Below are 18589 nucleotides of genomic sequence, written 5' to 3'. Positions count from 1 at the left end.
TTTCAAGTTTTTTTCTCTTTCGCTACGAAAATAAAATTAGGTTTGCGAAAATGGGTTTACCCGAAGCCAATACATTCATATCTATTAAAAACGAAAAGAGCGATAGCTTTGTTAAATGAATGGGATTATAAAGTGAACAATTAAACGAAATAATTTTTAGTACGCGATTCATGAATGAATGTAGATCTAGGCCTATCTCAACTCGGCTTCGCAGCTTTCGTAAACGAATGTAGTTTCTTAAAAATGCTTTAGAAAACCAAATTTGAATGTTTATTTGATCAAAATATGAAATGAATGGACTATAATTAGTATGTTCATGTGTTAAAGTATAAAACTATCTGTGCGAAGAGAAGTTTTATCATCTTAGAGTTCAATTAGAGTTTTAGATCTAGGGATGGGATTGTAAAGTAAGCAATTAAACGAATTAATTTTTAGTACGCGATTCATTACGGTATTGTCTAATGAAAGAATGTTCGCCAGGAAATCTGTAGTCACAGATATAAGGAACTAATTAATGTAAAAAATGCTTTTGAAACACAAAATTGAAGGTTATTTTTATTATATAATGAAATCAATGGACCTTCTTTTGTATTTTCATATAGCTTTAATAGAGTCGGACCATTTTTTTTTTTTTTTAGTGTCTTAAGTTTGTTTTAGGGCTACAATACATACACTACGGTCTAAGTTGGTACCCAAGAAACATTCCTGCCAAGTTTTATCAAGATTGGTCAAGCGGTTTTGATGTCTATAAGTCACATACATACACCTCACATTCTACTTTATAGTATAGAAGAAGATGAGATAGAAATGATCTTGTAATACTCTCACTATGATCCTGTAATATTCTCAATATGATCTTGTATAACTATCACTATGATCTTGTTTAACTCTAAATATGATCTTGTATAACTATCACTATGATCTTGTTTAACTCTAAATATGATCTTGTATAACTATCACTATGATCTTGTTTAACTCTAAATATGATCTTGTTTAACTCTAAATATGATATTGTTTAACTCTAAATATGATCTTGTTGAACTCTAAATATGATCTTGTTGAACTCTAAATATGATCTTGTTGAACTCTAAATATGATCTTGTACTCTATACTCCTCACTTTCTTGCTCCATTGACCTACTTACCTATCCCAATCAATTCTACAACGTTCAGGCTTCGAGAAAGTTCTGTTTGATGAAGACTCCGTACATCCCATGGTTTCTGTCGGCTTACAGTTTCTAGTAGATCTCTGCACCATCTCATTGTGCGCTCACTAGGGAAGACAAGAGAAACAATCATGATACTACCAGGGAAGACATGAGAAACAATCATGATACAAGCCAGAAATAGAAAGGATTGTGTTAACTTATTCCGCTTTTGTGATGACCGCATGTTAAGGTCGATTTTTTTTATGGCGAGCTTACCAGGAATCTCTCCAAGAAGCGCTCTAAAGATTAACTGGACACTTGTTCACGTTTACTGGCAGCAGAATGTCTCTGAAAGAGACAATTGAAGAGCTCCCACAGGTCGCGGAAACACACACATGAGGCTCAAAGAAAATTCCTTGCCGAAGACAATCGCAAAAGACAAATAAAACCGGCGGTGTCTATTGGTCTACATCTGGTGAGACCACAACTATCTAGCCACTGAGTGGTCACGTGAACTACTGCACTCAGTGTTCGTCTTGGACATCAAAGACTTCAAGTTCATTAAAACAAACGGCAATCTGGCGCCACTAAGTCAAGAGAATGTGGAAAATTAGCAACTATATTGCTAGACGCGTTTCGTTTCTTTTTCCTATGCATTTTTTTCAATTCTCTTTACTAAATTACACTGACAATTGTTAGGCTGTGAATGTAAGTGTAACTGATAGAGAAAAAGAAATTCTGTACAAAAAGACGGGGAGTTGGGATCAAACCCTATACATGCTATAAAAAAAGACCTGAAACGAGGCATGTGAAACTAAACATTTACAGTTTAGGCTGAAAATTTTGAATTTCATAGTGTTGATCATATTTTGGTGGAAAGTCTATTTTTTTTTCTTGTAAAATTGTAAAAAGGTTATCTCTGCTGACTAGATCGATATATACTAAGCAAGGGAAATAAGTATTTTAAAAATATTTATACATCCGGTTTATTTACTTTTCAAAATGAATGTATGAATCATAACAAAATTATAATAAAATAATAATAAATGTAAATACTTTAGAAATATTCTGAAATGTAATGTTTTAAAAACGTTAAGGTGTGAATACGAAACTAAAGGCTCTAGCTAGAAAAGTAAATACGAAAGTAAAGGCCCTAGCTAAAACAATAAAGACGAAGATGTAGGCTCGAGCTAGTTCCTAATAAACACAAAACACAAAGACTTGCTAAAACTATCATTGGTGAGGGAGTTGACTGATCAAATGTTGAACACAATGTAGACTGTGTGATTCTAGATACACATCAATAGACTAAGCATGACATTAGTGGGTTGAGGATGAGGTCAAGGCTGCTTTAGTACCAAACGTTTATGGATATAACATGTATGGACATTTAGGTCATGTAAGATTAAGGATTAAATGTGTTTCACAGGTATTTTCAACTTTTGAAGCATTCATTTATTAATTTTGTGTAACTTAACTAGTGATTGATTGTCATAAAATGTTTATATGTAATTGTATTACTTGCATTATTACTTTAACGTAGACATTTCAATGTTTTAAATTGCATGTGTGTGTGTGTGTGCATTGGAATGTCAATAAATGTTTTTATAATCCTTGGGGAGGAGGGTGAAAATGAAAAGATGTTAGAACCATAACAGTTTTGAAGAAAAAAATATGGGTGTCATCTTTCCTAATAAAAGAGACAAATTTAGCAATAATCTATTCTAGAAAAATTAATTAAAAATTATTACTTTAAAAATTTCGATATTGATTTTTTTTCTCCCCAAAACAGTAGAACTAAAGTAACCTGAACTAAATTAAAGTAATCTAAAGTAATCTAATCTTAACATACTGAACTAAAGTAAACTAAACTAACTGAACTGAACTTGAATGAACTGAACTAAACTAAACCCTACTAAACTAAACTAAACCCAACTGAACTAAACTAAAACAAACTGAACTAAACTAAAACTAACTGAACTAAACTAAACCCGACTAAGCTAAACTAAAACCAACTGAACTAAACTAAAATCAACTGAACTAAACTAGCTGAACTTAACTTGAATGAACTGAACTAAACTAAACCCAATTGAACTGAACTAAACCCAACTGTACTATACGAAACCCAACTGAACTAGAGACCCAACTAAAGTAAACTAAACTTAACTGAACTAAACTAAACCCAACTGAAGTAAACTAAAACCAACTGAACTTAACTAAACCTAACTGAACTAAACTGAAACCAACTGAAATATACTAAACCCATCTGAACTAAACTGACTCCAACTGAACTAAACTGAGCCCAACTGAACTTAAATGAACTAAACTCTAGTAAACTGACTTACTTTATACAAAACTGAACTCATAATAATTGAGTCTAGATCTAAATGACAATCCTAACCAAACATTATGTTATATGTTGTGCACTAATAGTGTTGTGCTAAAGGATCACTTGATTGATAACAACAACAAAGAAGCACTAATATCAGAAACAGAATGACATCATTGTTCTTGAATGTTTCTCTCACAGAGTCCTAATGCTACCCAAAATGTTTCTCTCACAGAGTCCTAATGCTACCCAAAATGTTTCTCTCACAGAGTTCTAATGCTACCCAAAATGTTTCTCTCACAGAGTTCTAATGCTACCCAAAATGTTTCTCTCACAGAGTCCTAATGCTACCCAAAATGTTTCTCTCACAGAGTTCTAATGCTACGCAAAGTGTTTGCTCACATAATGTAATAATAACACATAAGGCACACGATTCTTAAACCTGCATTTTGCCGCTCATAAACATGTCGTTGTCCTATTGAATGAACTCCAATGTTCAGACATGTAGACATTATTAGACATACATATATTGAGTGATGTGGACTTCACTGATAGTTGAACCTAAACCTACACAATTGATACATCGACCTGTTCACGTACACGTAGAGCTGGACATGTCAAATGATAACATTGGAAATGTTCTCCGAAATACATGTCAATTTTATACCAACAAAACTTAGACATAACTCTTTACATCTCGAAGTACACAAAGATCACTATCTATCTATCTATCTATCTATCTATCTATCTATCTATCTATCTATCTATCTATCTATCTATCTATCTATCTATCTATCTATCTACCCACCCACCCTAACCCTATCTATCTATCTACCCACCCACCCTAACCCTATCTATCTATCTATCTATCTATCTATCTATCTATCTATCTATCTATCTATCTATCTATCTATCTATCTATCTATCTATCTATCTATCTATCTATCTATCTACCCACCCACCCTAACCCTATCTATCTATCTACCCACCCACCCTAACCCTATCTATCTATCTATCTATCTATCTATCTATCTATCTATCTATCTATCTATCTATCTATCTATCTATCTATCTATCTATCTATCTATCTATCTATCTCTCTCTCTCTCTCTCTCTATATATATATATATATATATATATCTAATCTATCCATCCAGTCTAACAGTGTGGGGTCATAACGGGTCTTCAATTACTAAACAAAGAACTCTTCATGGCAGGTGTAAACTGAAATAGTCGACTACTAGAACGAAAGATCGCCCATCATGGACTACGTTGTACTCACCAAAGGCTAAAAGCACAACCAGGGTAGACGGTATCGATTGGGGGCGGGCGACTTGCGTTAATTCTCTCTCGAATAGGAATCGAAAAGAAAAAACAAGAGTATTGATTCCATGTCAGTTGTCGTAGAAATAAACTAAGCTGTTTCTACCATTGCTAATATGAATATTGGAAAGTAGGCACCAGTCGAGATGGCACGTGATTAGGAACAACTCAGAATGTAATACCAGAGTTAGGCTTAGCAGACTGGAGACACAGAGCATGGATTGGAAGTGTGTGTGTGTGTGTGTGGGGAGGGGTTCATTCCTTTAATTGTAGTTTCTGTTCAAGACAATTAATGTTAAGAAATTAATCTTTAAATGAAACATTTTCTACTATTAATGGCTAAATATTCTTTTAAACACAAAGATTGGAATAATTAAAACGTTCCTTCACTAGCGAACATTAAGAAACAGATTTAGTAAACAAAATCTATCCAAAACAAACAATTAGCTACCGAAAAAAACAAACAAACACTTATTCTATTTAACATTACATATGATAGTAACAAAAAGCAACACCCATGATAATCTATGTAATGTTTGAGTCACTCCTAAACAGCTCCATTCCCTTGGTCTAAAGGAAAATAACACAAACCGCAATATTCTAAATGCATATTGCTTCAAAACAAAATAGAACAATCTTTCGACTCTTAGAAACCATAATGAAATTTATACCACACTGCAGATTGAATAATGAAGTTTATACCACACTGCAGATTGAATAGACTAACGTGTTGAAATGATTAAGTAAGTTACTTAGATTTGGTCTCCAGGGTGACATCTGTCAGTCAGCGATATGGCGTGGAGCTAGAGGGACTGAACCTCAAACTGACCCCGAGTAATACCCAGACTAAGAGACTGTGGGCTAAGAACATTGAAGGACACTAAAGAAAGTGTGAAGCAATAATATTGTCTCCCGCCCCCCCCTCCCCCACTCTATAGGCTGAGATCTGAGGCGGTATGTGTATTGATTATATTACAACCCTGGTGTTAGATCCAAAACTCCGAGAGATATTGTCATGAGGACAACGGGGCGCCTGAATTTTCATTATAAAATTGTAGAGATGTGAAAAATGGGCGATATGGCGCCTGAATTTTTGTTTACAACATTAGTAAATAGAAATAAGTAAATATGTGTCAACATTTTGTCTCTTAGACTCGTCTGTTGATTAACTCTGTGTTCTATCTAACAGGAAGTTTGAGCATAGGGTCTTTGGGTTTCCTACAAAAGTTGAAATCTTTTTATGAAATCTGTGGATCATATTCCACTATGCCACCCGAAGTGAACACTATGTTACTTGCTACCAATGTCATCATATCAAGAGGAGAAAGTGAGTGAGATGAAAAGACATAGTGGAATAAAGGAATAGATTGAGAGGAAGTGTCAATGATGTAGTCTTCCTTTCTATCTTTCTCTTTATCCCTAGTTCAGAGAGAGAGAGAGAGAGAGAAAACGTGTATAAAGTAAAAGAGAGTGAAAGAGAAGGAGAGAAAGACAGAGTTGTGTGTGTGTGAGTGAAAGAGAAGGAGAGAAAGACAGAGTTGTGTGTGTGTGAGTGAGTGAAAGAGAAGGAGAGAAAGACAGAGTTGTGTGTGTGTGTGTGAGTGAAAGAGAAGGAGAGAAAGACAGAGTTGTGTGTGTGTGTGAGTGAAAGAGAAGGAGAGAAAGACACAGTTGTGTGTGTGTGTTAGTGAAAGAGAAGGAGAGAAAGACAGAGTTGTGTGTGTGTGTTAGTGAAAGAGAAGGAGAGAAAGACAGAGTTGTGTGTGTGTGTGTGAGTGAAAGTGAAAGAGAAGGAGAGAAAGACAGTTGTGTGTGTGTGTTAGTGAAAGAGAAGGAGAGAAAAACAGAGTTGTGTGTGTGTGTTAGTGAAAGAGAAGGAGAGAAAGACAGAGTTGTGTGTGTGTGTGTGAGTGAAAGAGAAGGAGAGAAAGACAGAGTTGTGTGTGTGTGTGAGTGAAAGAGAAGGAGAGAAAGACACAGTTGTGTGTGTGTGTTAGTGAAAGAGAAGGAGAGAAAGACAGAGTTGTGTGTGTGTGTGAGTGAAAGAGAGGAGAGAAAGACAGAGTTGTGTGTGTGTGAGTAAAAGAGAAGGAGAGAAAGACAGAGTTCTGTGTGAGTGAAAGAGAGGAGAGAAAGACAGAGTTGTGTGTGTGTGTTAGTGAAAGAGAAGGAGAGAAAGACAGAGTTGTGTGTGTGTGTGAGTGAAAGAGAAGGAGAGAAAGACACAGTTGTGTGTGTGTGTTAGTGAAAGAGAAGGAGAGAAAGACAGAGTTGTGTGTGTGTGTTAGTGAAAGAGAAGGAGAGAAAAACAGAGTTGTGTGTGTGTGTGAAAGAGAAGGAGAGAAAGACAGAGTTGTGTGTGTGTGTGAGTGAAAGAGAAGGAGAGAAAGACAGAGTTGTGTGTGTGTGTTAGTGAAAGAGAAGGAGAGAAAGACAGAGTTCTGTGTGAGTGAAAGAGAGGAGAGAAAGACAGAGTTGTGTGTGTGTGTGAGTAAAAGAGAAGGAGAGAAAGACAGAGTTCTGTGTGAGTGAAAGAGAGGAGAGAAAGACAGAGTTGTGTGTGTGTGCTAGTGAAAGAGAAGGAGAGAATGACAGAGTTGTGTGTGTATGTGTTAGTGAAAGAGAAGGAGATAAAAACAGAGTTGTGTGTGTGTGAGTGAAAGAGAAGGAGAGAAAGACAGAGTTGTGTGTGTGTGAGTGAAAGAGAAGGAGAGAAAGACAGAGTTGTGTGTGTGTGTGTGAGTGAAAGAGAAGGAGAGAAAGACAGAGTTGTGTGTGTGTGTGTGAGTGAAAGAGAAGGAGAGAAAGACAGAGTTGTGTGTGTGTGTGTTAGTGAAAGAGAAGGAGAGAAAGTCTCAGAGTTGTGTGTGTGTGTTAGTGAAAGAGAAGGAGAGAAAGTCTCAGAGTTGTGTGTGTGTGTTAATGAAAGAGAAGTTGTTAAAAACATCTTAAGAGCACAACCCACTTGTAAGTGTTGTCGCAGGTGTGACAGCTGGTGAGATTATCACGTGTGTGTTATTGTTTAGTCAGTGTCAAGATTTGTTGATCGATATGTCAGAGAGACGTTGCATGTGGCACTGTCATGACAAACAAGTGTCATTAGATAAAATGAGAAAAAAAGGTCATTAGGTGTGTGAGATTTGACGTGGCAATTAGTCTGACCTGTTCTTTTTTTTTTAATTTACTAGTCATGTTAAAAAGTTATATTTATATACACTGCCACGTTGACAATGTTAAGACAACACTGCTATAGCTACACTGCCACGTTGACAATGTTAAGACAACACTGCTATAGCTACACTGCCACGTTGACAATGGACAACACTGCTATAGCTACACTGCCACGTTGACAATGTTAAGACAACACTGCTATAGTTACACTGCCACGTTGACAATGGACAACACTGCTATAGCTACACTGCCACGTTGACAATGGACAACACTGCTATAGCTACACTGCCACGTTGACAATGTTAAGACAACACTGCTATAGTTACACTGCCACGTTGACAATGGACAACACTGCTATAGCTACACTGCCACGTTGACAATGTTAAGACAACACTGCTATAGTTACACTGCCACGTTGACAATATTAAGATTGCACTGCTATAGTTATATGTTAAATATACGTATAAATATTGCCATGTAAATTATCATACAATTTTTTATGAGACTGATATGTTGACAAAATGCATCCTGTCACAGTGGGTCTGCTTCTTCCAGAGTTGTATTAGAGCACTGGGTTGCCTGAGTCAGCCATGGAAAACCAACTCTAAGCATTGTTTTTGCCAGTGGACCCGACACAATGACTAAATTTCGATAATAGATTTACAAACAATACTTACCATGAAGCTTGAAACTTAATGACTGATCATCTAATTGTCTTCTTTTGTATATACTCACACTCTCAAATTAGCTTTTTCATTAGACAGGAGAGAACCACAGAGCCTGTTCTATTGAAATTTTCAGTTTTTGAAATGCAAACATGTTTCAGATTGTATATACAAGTAAAACCACATTGACCATGACATCTCAGTATTCTGTGCTAGTGATAGGCTTACACTGTCATGTATATAATGTCAAGTTTAGACTGTCATGCATGTTTCCACTCCCATGTTTACATTGGCAAGATAATACTACCATGACTCTTGTACAATAACGACTTGTTACTAATGCAGTGTAGTGCTCAATGTTATCTCAACTACCTTTATTTCAAAGCCCTGACTGACTTACTGACTGATTTACTGACATATGGGAGATATAAACAAAATATTCACAGTCTTCTTGACCATATCTTTGGCATCATTACACGCTTTTTACGTCCAATGACTTCCTTCATCCATCACATCCCAGTTGACCACAATCTATCCAAAATACTCTTTGAAAATGTTTCTTTGCTTTTGTTTACTTTTCATTCCTGTTGTTTTATTTAAAGTCCGATCCAAGAACGATAACTTTATACAAACATATGATTTCCTTCTCTTTTCTAAAATACAGACTAGAAATGTTTCAGTTTTTGTTTGGATACCTATTCCACAGGGGCAGACAATTGTATTGTATTACGAAGAGTTCAATATGTCTAGAAATGACGATCTCAAGAATTGTCTCAAATGTGATATATATCTGTTCAGGGGGATTTGTATTAAAGTATCGGGAGGATCAAGGAATAAGGCATTACTATGGTATTTTATCTTAATGGACGTCAGTTACAATTTGATCATTTATTATGGGCGGCTATAGATAAAGACTGAATCTACATTTCAGATCTAAAATTGACAAACCAAAGGTGAATAACCAGTAATGAATATCTATCCAACTAGATCAGTGGTTCCCAAACTTTTTTGTCTCGTAGACCCCTTGCCATGTTTTCTGGTTTTCGGTAGACCCCCTGCTCAACTTGCTCAACTTGCACATTTTTGCAAATTCATTAACATTTTTGTTTAAACAAATTTCTAACTGTAGTGAGTTGATGAGTGAAAAACTAATTTTAAACTACACAACTTAGGATATTATGTTTAATATACGAATTTGTCGTTCTATGAAGTAGTCTTTCCAACATTAAATATTAATTAATTAATTAATATGCCTTAAGTATCGTTGTTAAAGGTTTCGCATACAGCAGTTTCTTGTGTATTTCTTGATCTTTCACGTGTGGCTCAAATGTTGAATCTGCTGAACTGTTTTCATTAACAGGAGATGGGTTTGTTTTTTGTTTGTTTTTTGGTTTGAGGCACATCGGCACAATTTAGACCATGTCGTGCCTGTCAGGAGATGGGTCCTAAACCAGTAAACTTCGAGCAGGAAGGGCTCATTAGCCTTGTCTTGTTACCCACCTAGCAGAAGGAAAACTGAATTCAAACCTCTGCTGCCTTGCTACTATACCCAAACATGGGAAAGGTCTCGTGGGTCAACCCTAAGGAAATATAAGGAAACGGTGACCATTAGCACCATGTATTTCTGGGCCGTCCCCTCTTTCTCTTTCCTTGGGGGTTCCAGGTTAGGGCTTGCCTTGTTATGTTGGATGCAGGCTTGCGAAGGGTGTGAACTATCCATCTCCAGCGTCTCTGAAGGATATCTACTTCAGTGGGCTGCTGCTTTGTTCTTTGCCACAGTTCCTCATTCAAGATCTTGTCTGGCCAGCGGATCATAAGAATTTTCATCAGGCAGGTATTGATGAATACCTGGATTTTTTTTTCATGGTGGTGATGGTGGTTCTCCAGGTCTCAGCGATATGGAAGCAGATGGGCAAGACGTGGCGACAGTTGGAGAGATTCGCCTAGAACCGAGATGCCTGGAGGAAGCTGGTTGGTAACTTATGCCCAGAAGGGACTACAGGCATAGATGAGATGAGATGGTGACCATTAGACAGTTTGTAGCACACAGCGCTACACCTTGTCAGACCAAACTGTATTTATGTCTTTTGCAAAGATTTACATAAGAAGCTTTTAATTTTATAACTCATGCCACCGAAGCGACCTTGAACTGTATTGTTGCTTAAAGAAATTATTTTAATAATAACAGATGTAGGTTTGTGCAAAACAGCTGGTAAAATCAATGTTTGACCTTTGCTGTTTTCCGTATTTTGCTATAAGAAAAGAAATCATGTAAGACACTCACAAACCATCATCTTCTCTATATGATGTCGAACTATGATTTTGCGGGTCTATTTTGAACTTTGAGTGTTCGAAAGTTTTTAAAATCTTTATTTTTGTCAAGGTAGCATTGTCTCAGATGATCTTCCAGCGAACCTGGTTCATATCGTCATAAAAAGGCTTGTTTGACAAGGAAGGAATGAATCCCAATTTTAAATAATTAATGTTGTACTGTCTACATTTCTTTTTTCTTTGTTCTAAATATTAGTTACATGTAGACAAAATTAAGCTATTTAAATAAGTATTGAAATTGATTATAACAATTTTTCATTTGAATAGCAGGATAAATATTTAAAGGGTTAACGAAGGTACAAATCATATTAGTGTATGCGATAATTACATTAGTGGAATGTGAACATTAAATGTGCTTAAATGAAATCTATTATCGTAGACCCCCGTGGGCATCTCATGGACCCCCAATTAAGTTTTTTACTTTCGTAGACCCCTTGGAGGTCTTCGTAGACCCCTGGGGGTCTATATAGACCACTTTGGGAATCACTGATCTAGATCGAAGTAGTCTATTTTCTAACGTAGACATAGTGCCTCGTGGCTTCAAATGTGAAGAGCTGTAAAGTAACACAGTGACCTGTTATCGATATAAAGATAATTATGCTAAGAGAATGGTCAAGTCTTGAGTTCCAGAGACGGAGGGAAAGCAATAAAATGGTATTGGAAGAGATAGTACTTTCCCAGTCCAACGTTAGGACTGATCCATACTTTAGTCCCAACAGCTAACTAGTAGGGTGCTACAGAGAACTTAGTCAACACAAGATGGACAATGGAGGATGGAAACTACAGAAGATCGTCTTTAGGTTTAAAATAAGTACAGAAAAAGTGAGGGAGAGAGAGAGATTCGAAAATCATTCAATAATAATCTCATTATAGTAAAAAAATATTAATTGATTTGAATCTCTAAGTTTTTCACGCTCTGAACAATGAAAGTAAAACCTGTCCAACATATGTCCATCCTTTTCACTCATAAGTAGCTCATGCAGACACTGACGTTGAACATTTAACTTATCACCTTGAAGACCATTATTGTGCCCTTTAACTCACCTTCAACACAGACTCATAAAATAACAAGGAAAACATAACAATTACTTGCAAAAAAAAAAACAACAACCTTTCTACAAAGTGTTAGTGTCTCATTCTTTCTACAAAGTGTTAGTGTCTCATTTAGTGTTGGATCAGTCATGTCAGTAGCAACCTTTCTACAAAGTGTTATTGTCTCATTTAGTGTTGGATCAGTCATGTCAGTCACAACCTTTCTACAAAGTGTTATTGTCTCATTTAGTGTTGGATCAGTCATGTCAGTAACAACCTTTCTACAAAGTGTTATTGTCTCATTTAGTGTTGGATCAGTCATGTCAGTCACAACCTTTCTACAAAGTGTTATTGTCTCATTTAGTGTTGGATCAGTCATGTCTGTCACAACCTTTCTACAAAGTGTTATTGTCTCATTTAGTGTTGGATCAGTCATGTCAGTCACAACCTTTCTACAAAGTGTTATTGTCTCATTTAGTGTTGGATCAGTCATGTCAGTCACAACCTTTCTACAAAGTGTTATTGTCTCATTTAGTGTTGGATCAGTCATGTCAGTCACAACCTTTCTACAAAGTGTTATTGTCTCATTTAGTGTTGGATCAGTCATGTCAGTCACAACCTTTCTACAAAGTGCTATTGTCTCATTTAGTGTTGGATCAGTCATGTCAGTCACAACCTTTCTACAAAGTGCTATTGTCTCATTTAGTGTTGGATCAGTCATGTCAGTAACAACCTTTCTACAAAGTGTTATTGTCTCATTTAGTGTTGGATCAGTCATGTCAGTCACAACCTTTCTACAAAGTGTTATTGTCTCATTTAGTGTTGGATCAGTCATGTCAGTCACAACCTTTCTACAAAGTGTTATTGTCTCATTTAGTGTTGGATCAGTCATGTCAGTCACAACCTTTCTACAAAGTGTTATTGTCTCATTTAGTGTTGGATCAGTCATGTCAGTCACAACCTTTCTACAAAGTGTTATTGTCTCATTTAGTGTTGGATCAGTCATGTCAGTCACAACCTTTCTACAAAGTGTTATTGTCTCATTTAGTGTTGGATCAGTCATGTCAGTCACAACCTTTCTACAAAGTGTTATTGTCTCATTTAGTGTTGGATCAGTCATGTCAGTCACAACCTTTCTACAAAGTGTTATTGTCTCATTTAGTGTTGGATCAGTCATGTCAGTAGCAACCTTTCTACAAAGTGTTATTGTCTCATTTAGTGTTGGATCAGTCATGTCAGTCACAACCTTTCTACAAAGTGTTATTGTCTCATTTAGTGTTGGATCAGTCATGTCAGTCACAACCTTTCTACAAAGTGTTATTGTCTCATTTAGTGTTGGACCAGTCATGTCAGTCACAACCTTTCTACAAAGTGTTATTGTCTCATTTAGTGTTGGATCAGTCATGTCAGTCACAACCTTTCTACAAAGTGTTATTGTCTCATTTAGTGTTGGATCAGTCATGTCAGTCACAACCTTTCTACAAAGTGTTATTGTCTCATTTAGTGTTGGATCAGTCATGTCAGTCACAGCCTTTCTACAAAGTGTTATTGTCTCATTTAGTGTTGGATCAGTCATGTCAGTCACAGCCTTTCTACAAAGTGTTATTGTCTCATTTAGTGTTGGATCAGTCATGTCAGTCACAACCTTTCTACAAAGTGTTATTGTCTCATTTAGTGTTGGATCAGTCATGTCAGTCACAACCTTTCTACAAAGTGTTATTGTCTCATTTAGTGTTGGATCAGTCATGTCAGTCACAACCTTTCTACAAAGTGTTATTGTCTCATTTAGTGTCGGATCAGTCATGTCAGTCACAACCTTTCTACAAAGTGTTAGTGTCTCATTTAGTGTTGGATCAGTCATGGCATTAAATTTGTAAGAGATCTAGACAAACAATAATACTGTGCGATAAGAAATCTTTTATACCAATTGTTTTTGTTTAGCGCTAATTCTTGATTTTAGCTTTCACAATATGTGAAATGATCCTATCACTTATCTGGACCAGTCGGGAAAATCTGATTGGGGGAGGGGGGTGTAGAGAAAGTAAGGGATATTTGGGTGAATTCTACAATAATCGCTTTTTAAAAGAATTAATCTAAAAAAAAAGGGGAACTACTTGAATTCGATTTCATGGTTCAAGCCGTCATCCTAACCAGTCTACTTCTATTGAGCTTATGAATAGAGTGTTTCCCAAACTTTTTCCTTAAAGGAACACTTTGCACATTCCGAGTATTTAGCCGTATACTTTGCTTATTTTTAGAGAGTTTAATCACGTGGTGGCCTACTAGTTAGGCCTACTTATACCAGTCGGTCGTGGAACACCTATTCAGGCCTCGCTGAACACTAGGGTCCGTAGAACAGTTTGGGAAACACTGATACATAGGATTGTAGAGTTACCTATTGTTTTTTCGAAAGTTGCTTTCAAACGGAACTAAATTAGCTTATACAACCAGATTTAGCCAAGTACAATTTAAAACAAAATAATTAATTACGAAAGTTAATTAACTAACTGGTTTCTTTTTTTATTATTATTAATTCTTGTGTCAGGTACAGAAATAATTGTGCAAAATTTTAGCTTGACCCAAGATTGGGTGTGAGAAAATTAACAGGTACAAACTTTTATCCGACAGACAGTCAGACAGAGTGAGTGGATATAAGCTTTGTAAAAAAAAAACGTAGAAAACACCTGCTTTAGCTAATTCTAATTTATATTTGGAGACTTCTTTGGTCCTACTCAAACTAATGCCCGAGAGTTGACAAGGAAATGATATTCTTACGATACGAACATATAAGCGGAATCATAGTATACAGACAGTTTCAACTTTGCCATAAATGACAACGCCATCTCGACATTTCGTCAGACCCAATCCAATTCTTTCATTATACACACCAACATTAAAAGCCATTCTCTATTTTACCTGAGCTCTGCTGGAGCCAAATCTAAATTTAATATATTTTTATGATTTATAAATGTCGTTCAGGACCCTCAGGCATAAAATAGAAACAATAAATAAATCTTTTAGCAAATGACATTTTACAACGATACAGTTGGCAAGTAAATCAATAAATCAATGGAAAAATTTAATATAACATTAAGTATTTTATACATGTATCTATGTTTCAATGTGTCTATGTATGTATGTATGTATGTATGTATGTGTGTATGTATGTATTTATCTATCTGTCTGTCTATCTATCTATCTATCTATCTATCTATCTATCTATCTATCTATCTATCTATCTATCTATCCTTGTATTTATCTATTTATTTATGCATGCATGTATGTATGTACGTATGTATATATATATATCAGGAGAAAAAAAACACCTCTAGTGTACAGATGTGGTCAAGTTGACCAACTGGTCCATGTCATTAGATCCTAGAAGAAAGTGAAACATCTGAAAATCTTTGTCCTGAACTTAGACAATATTCCGAGGCAAGTCATGCCAGAGGCTGTCATAAAGAGAGAGAGAGAGAGGAGGGAGAGGAGAGAAAGTAAAGAGAGAGGGGGAGGGAGAGTAAAGAGATAGAAGAGGGAGAGCTGGGAGGTACCGTGTCTGCCCAGACGAAACACTGAGGTGAAATAAAATTCAATTGATTTGGCTAAAGGGCCACGAAGAGAACTTGTCTAAAGCGGAAGTGGATAACCTGTGTCTTGCGGCAGAGGAGACCAATCCGTTCCTAGATGATGTGGAAGTCAGCTCAATGTTTAGACTGGGCCAGAGTTGTTAGCATTAGATAATGGTACCAAGGCTTACTAACTGCAGGATTAATTACTGGTTTTATGGGGTTTTTTTTTATAGATTATTATTGGCTTAGTTCAGCTAAAGCAAATAAAAAACTACCTAGTGGTATTTGTTTTTATGATTTTTTTAGCGTCCCCCGTAGTTTTGTGTGGTCTGTCTGTCCACCCGACCGTGCGTCCATCTCGTTTAGATCTCAGAAACTAGATATTATAGATATACAAAGTTCTGATGCAAAGGCTTTTTTATCTTTTGCGAAAATGAGCCATTTAATTTTTGACATAAAAATACACCACTTTTTAATGAAAAACTTCGGCGTAGGTAAGTTTTCTAAAAAGGTCACAGACTTCTCCATCAACATCCAAAGATTTATTGATGGATTCGTGCATTGATACAAACAATTTGCGACCTAAGATCACAATGGAAAAAGTATCAATGGCTCATTATAAAATATTTTTTCAATTTATTAACTTACTCATTGAATGAAATATTGATTCAAATAATGCTTTTATAAACGAATTTTGATACGAACTTCACTTTAGTTATAAGTTAAAAAAACGGACTACTTTTATAACGCGCAGTTTTGACATATCCTTATTATACTGCACACTCTAAATAAGACTAAATAGAGCCCATATATATATAAATGTATTAATAATTTGAACAAAATTTGAATTAAAAGGGCAATCATGGGCCTAGCAAGGATGGGGGGGGGTTGTTGGGGGTATTCCCCCCCCCCCGGCAAAAATATATATGTGTGTGTGTGTACATAATTAATCTTTATTACATTCTAACCCTTCATTCTTCCGAAGACGTTTATTGTACCCTAGAATAGGTTATTCTCGGAGTTAGTGGGAAAATTGTAGACTCCCCGCCATTGTCAGCAAGGGAGTCTGTGAGCTCCTCCAGCGTGGGGTGGAGCCCTACCGCCAAGCACTATTTACGGTATTAAAAGCCAACAAAATACATATTCTGAGGTATCTACAGTGCATTATCCTGCTATTAACAAGTTTTATTTCAAAAACCTTATGTGCTATTCTTACTGACTTAGATCCTCCCTCGTCGTTCGGCGCATTGGGCGGCAAGCTGCTTCCAAACAAATCTGTCACTGGCAATGTCTGAAGCCTCTTCCCACCTACTCTGAGGACCTCCATGAAAGTGTGATGCCAAGTTGTACTAGGATGTCCTTGTTTGCACTTTCCTCGTAATGGCCTCCATATCATCGCAACTCTTATTATGCGTAATTCATTTTGTCGGAGATTATGTCCCGCAAACCTCAGAGCGCTCTGTCACAACCTTACTCCCAGTTAGGTATAGGATTTCCTTGATTGAGGCCCGATCTCTATAACTGACTCCTAAAATCGTCTTAGCCATCTTTGTTGAGCCACATTTAGTCTTTTTTTCTTTTTCTCAGATGACTGTTCACTGCACTTTATTATTGGAGCAAAGCCACTGGTAGAAATTGGTAACCTCTCTTGGCTACGCTCTTGGACAGTAGTTTGCTTTAGATTTTATATCGAAAAGAGAAGTTTCACAGTCAAAATCATTTTTGGGGTGTTTTAAAATAAAATAATCTGTGGAGTTGTTTTTTTTTCAAATTCAAAACCTCTTAGAAGCTTGTAGTATTTTGCTTCATAATAAAATTGAATAGAGGTTTTTAACCTCAAAACTCTCTGAATGGGAATATTTAAACTCAAAACATCAGGAGGGGTTTTAAACTTTAATAAAGCCCACTTACGAAGGGGGCTTTAAACTCAACCCCCCCCCCCCCTTGGCTTGGCTACGCTCATAGAATTTTGAGTGTGTAATTTGCTTTTCTTTATATTGAAGAAGTATTTTTTTTTAGCTTGAAACCCCGCTGAAAAAAAGGGGGGGGGGTTAAACTCAAAATCCCTTTGGCTGCGCTCAGAGATTTTTGAGTGTGTAATTTGCTTTTTTATATTGAAGAGGTATTTTATAGCTTCAAAACCCGCTAAAGGGGGGTTTAAACTCAAAAACCCTCTTGTCTACGCTCAAAGAATCTGGTGAATGATTAGATAGTCTTATATTGAAGAGGGGGTTTTATCGTTAAGTTCGGAGGGGGTTTTAAAATAAAAAAAACCTTAGCTATGTTCTTGGAATTTGGGGATCGTCGTTTACAGTATTATTTTTTGTTTTGTTTTGTTTTATAGAAGCGTGGGATTTAACTGCAAAACTCCACTGGTAGCGAGTTTTAAACTCAAATCCCCTTGGTTGCGCTGGGGCAAGTGATGGTTTAGTATTAAAATCTCTCCTAAAATAAACAAAATCAAAGCAAAAATCAGTCACTAAGTTCCAAGCACCCCCTGCGGGGGGATTTCATTTGGATCGGGGGGTTGAACTCCAAACCTCCTGGCTACGCCCATGAGGGTTATAGCTTATCTTCTGACAGTTTAAGGATACAGATTTATTTATTACGTAAACAAACTCACACAATTCATCAATGGGAATACAACAACCTTTTGCATTTGTGTTCATTAAAAAAGATTCACGTCACTTATGGCTGTAAAATGGGTTAGTCCAAACAATCAAGAGACAAATTGTTAAGAAAGACATTCTTCATTGACCCTCATGGAAATGTAGAAATAAAGACAGGGGCGTAGCTAGGAATTTGCCATCATTTGAGGGCCCGGGGGGGGGCTGACATCTTTGAGGGCCCTGCCTTTTGTGTAATATTTAATATTTAATGTAAAAAACAATTTCGAACACTCATTTGGGGGACCCCTTCAAGTAGCGGCCCGGGGGGATTTTCAACTTCGTCCTAGCTAGGCCACTGAATGGAGACATATATCTAAAGCCAGTTTTAGGTGTCCTGTGCTAATGTATGGATT

General features: G+C 36.5%; 2 protein-coding genes across 3 annotated transcripts in view; one reads left to right on the top strand and one right to left on the bottom strand.

Annotated features, from left to right (window-relative positions):
- The window catches only part of LOC106067806 (cationic amino acid transporter 3-like), a 112846-nt gene that overhangs the window by 34361 nt on the left and 59896 nt on the right, over nucleotides 1-18589 (bottom strand). For both annotated transcript variants that reach the window (XM_056008982.1, XM_056008981.1), the window contains one exon: nucleotides 1145-1272. In XM_056008982.1, the coding sequence (XP_055864957.1) occupies nucleotides 1145-1262 (118 nt within the window). In that variant the 5' untranslated portion in view covers nucleotides 1263-1272. The remainder of the gene's footprint in view (nucleotides 1-1144; nucleotides 1273-18589) is intronic.
- LOC129922552 (uncharacterized) overlaps nucleotides 18258-18589 on the top strand; it is a 1956-nt gene continuing 1624 nt past the window's right edge. The window contains exon 1 of the mRNA XM_056009189.1: nucleotides 18258-18272. Coding sequence (XP_055865164.1) covers nucleotides 18258-18272 — 15 coding nt within the window. The remainder of the gene's footprint in view (nucleotides 18273-18589) is intronic.

This window comes from Biomphalaria glabrata, chromosome 13 (assembly GCF_947242115.1).
Source record: "Biomphalaria glabrata chromosome 13, xgBioGlab47.1, whole genome shotgun sequence".
Lineage (NCBI taxonomy): Eukaryota > Metazoa > Mollusca > Gastropoda > Planorbidae > Biomphalaria > Biomphalaria glabrata.
Note: the sequence above shows the minus strand (reverse complement) of the source record. Positions and strands in the feature narration are given on the sequence as shown.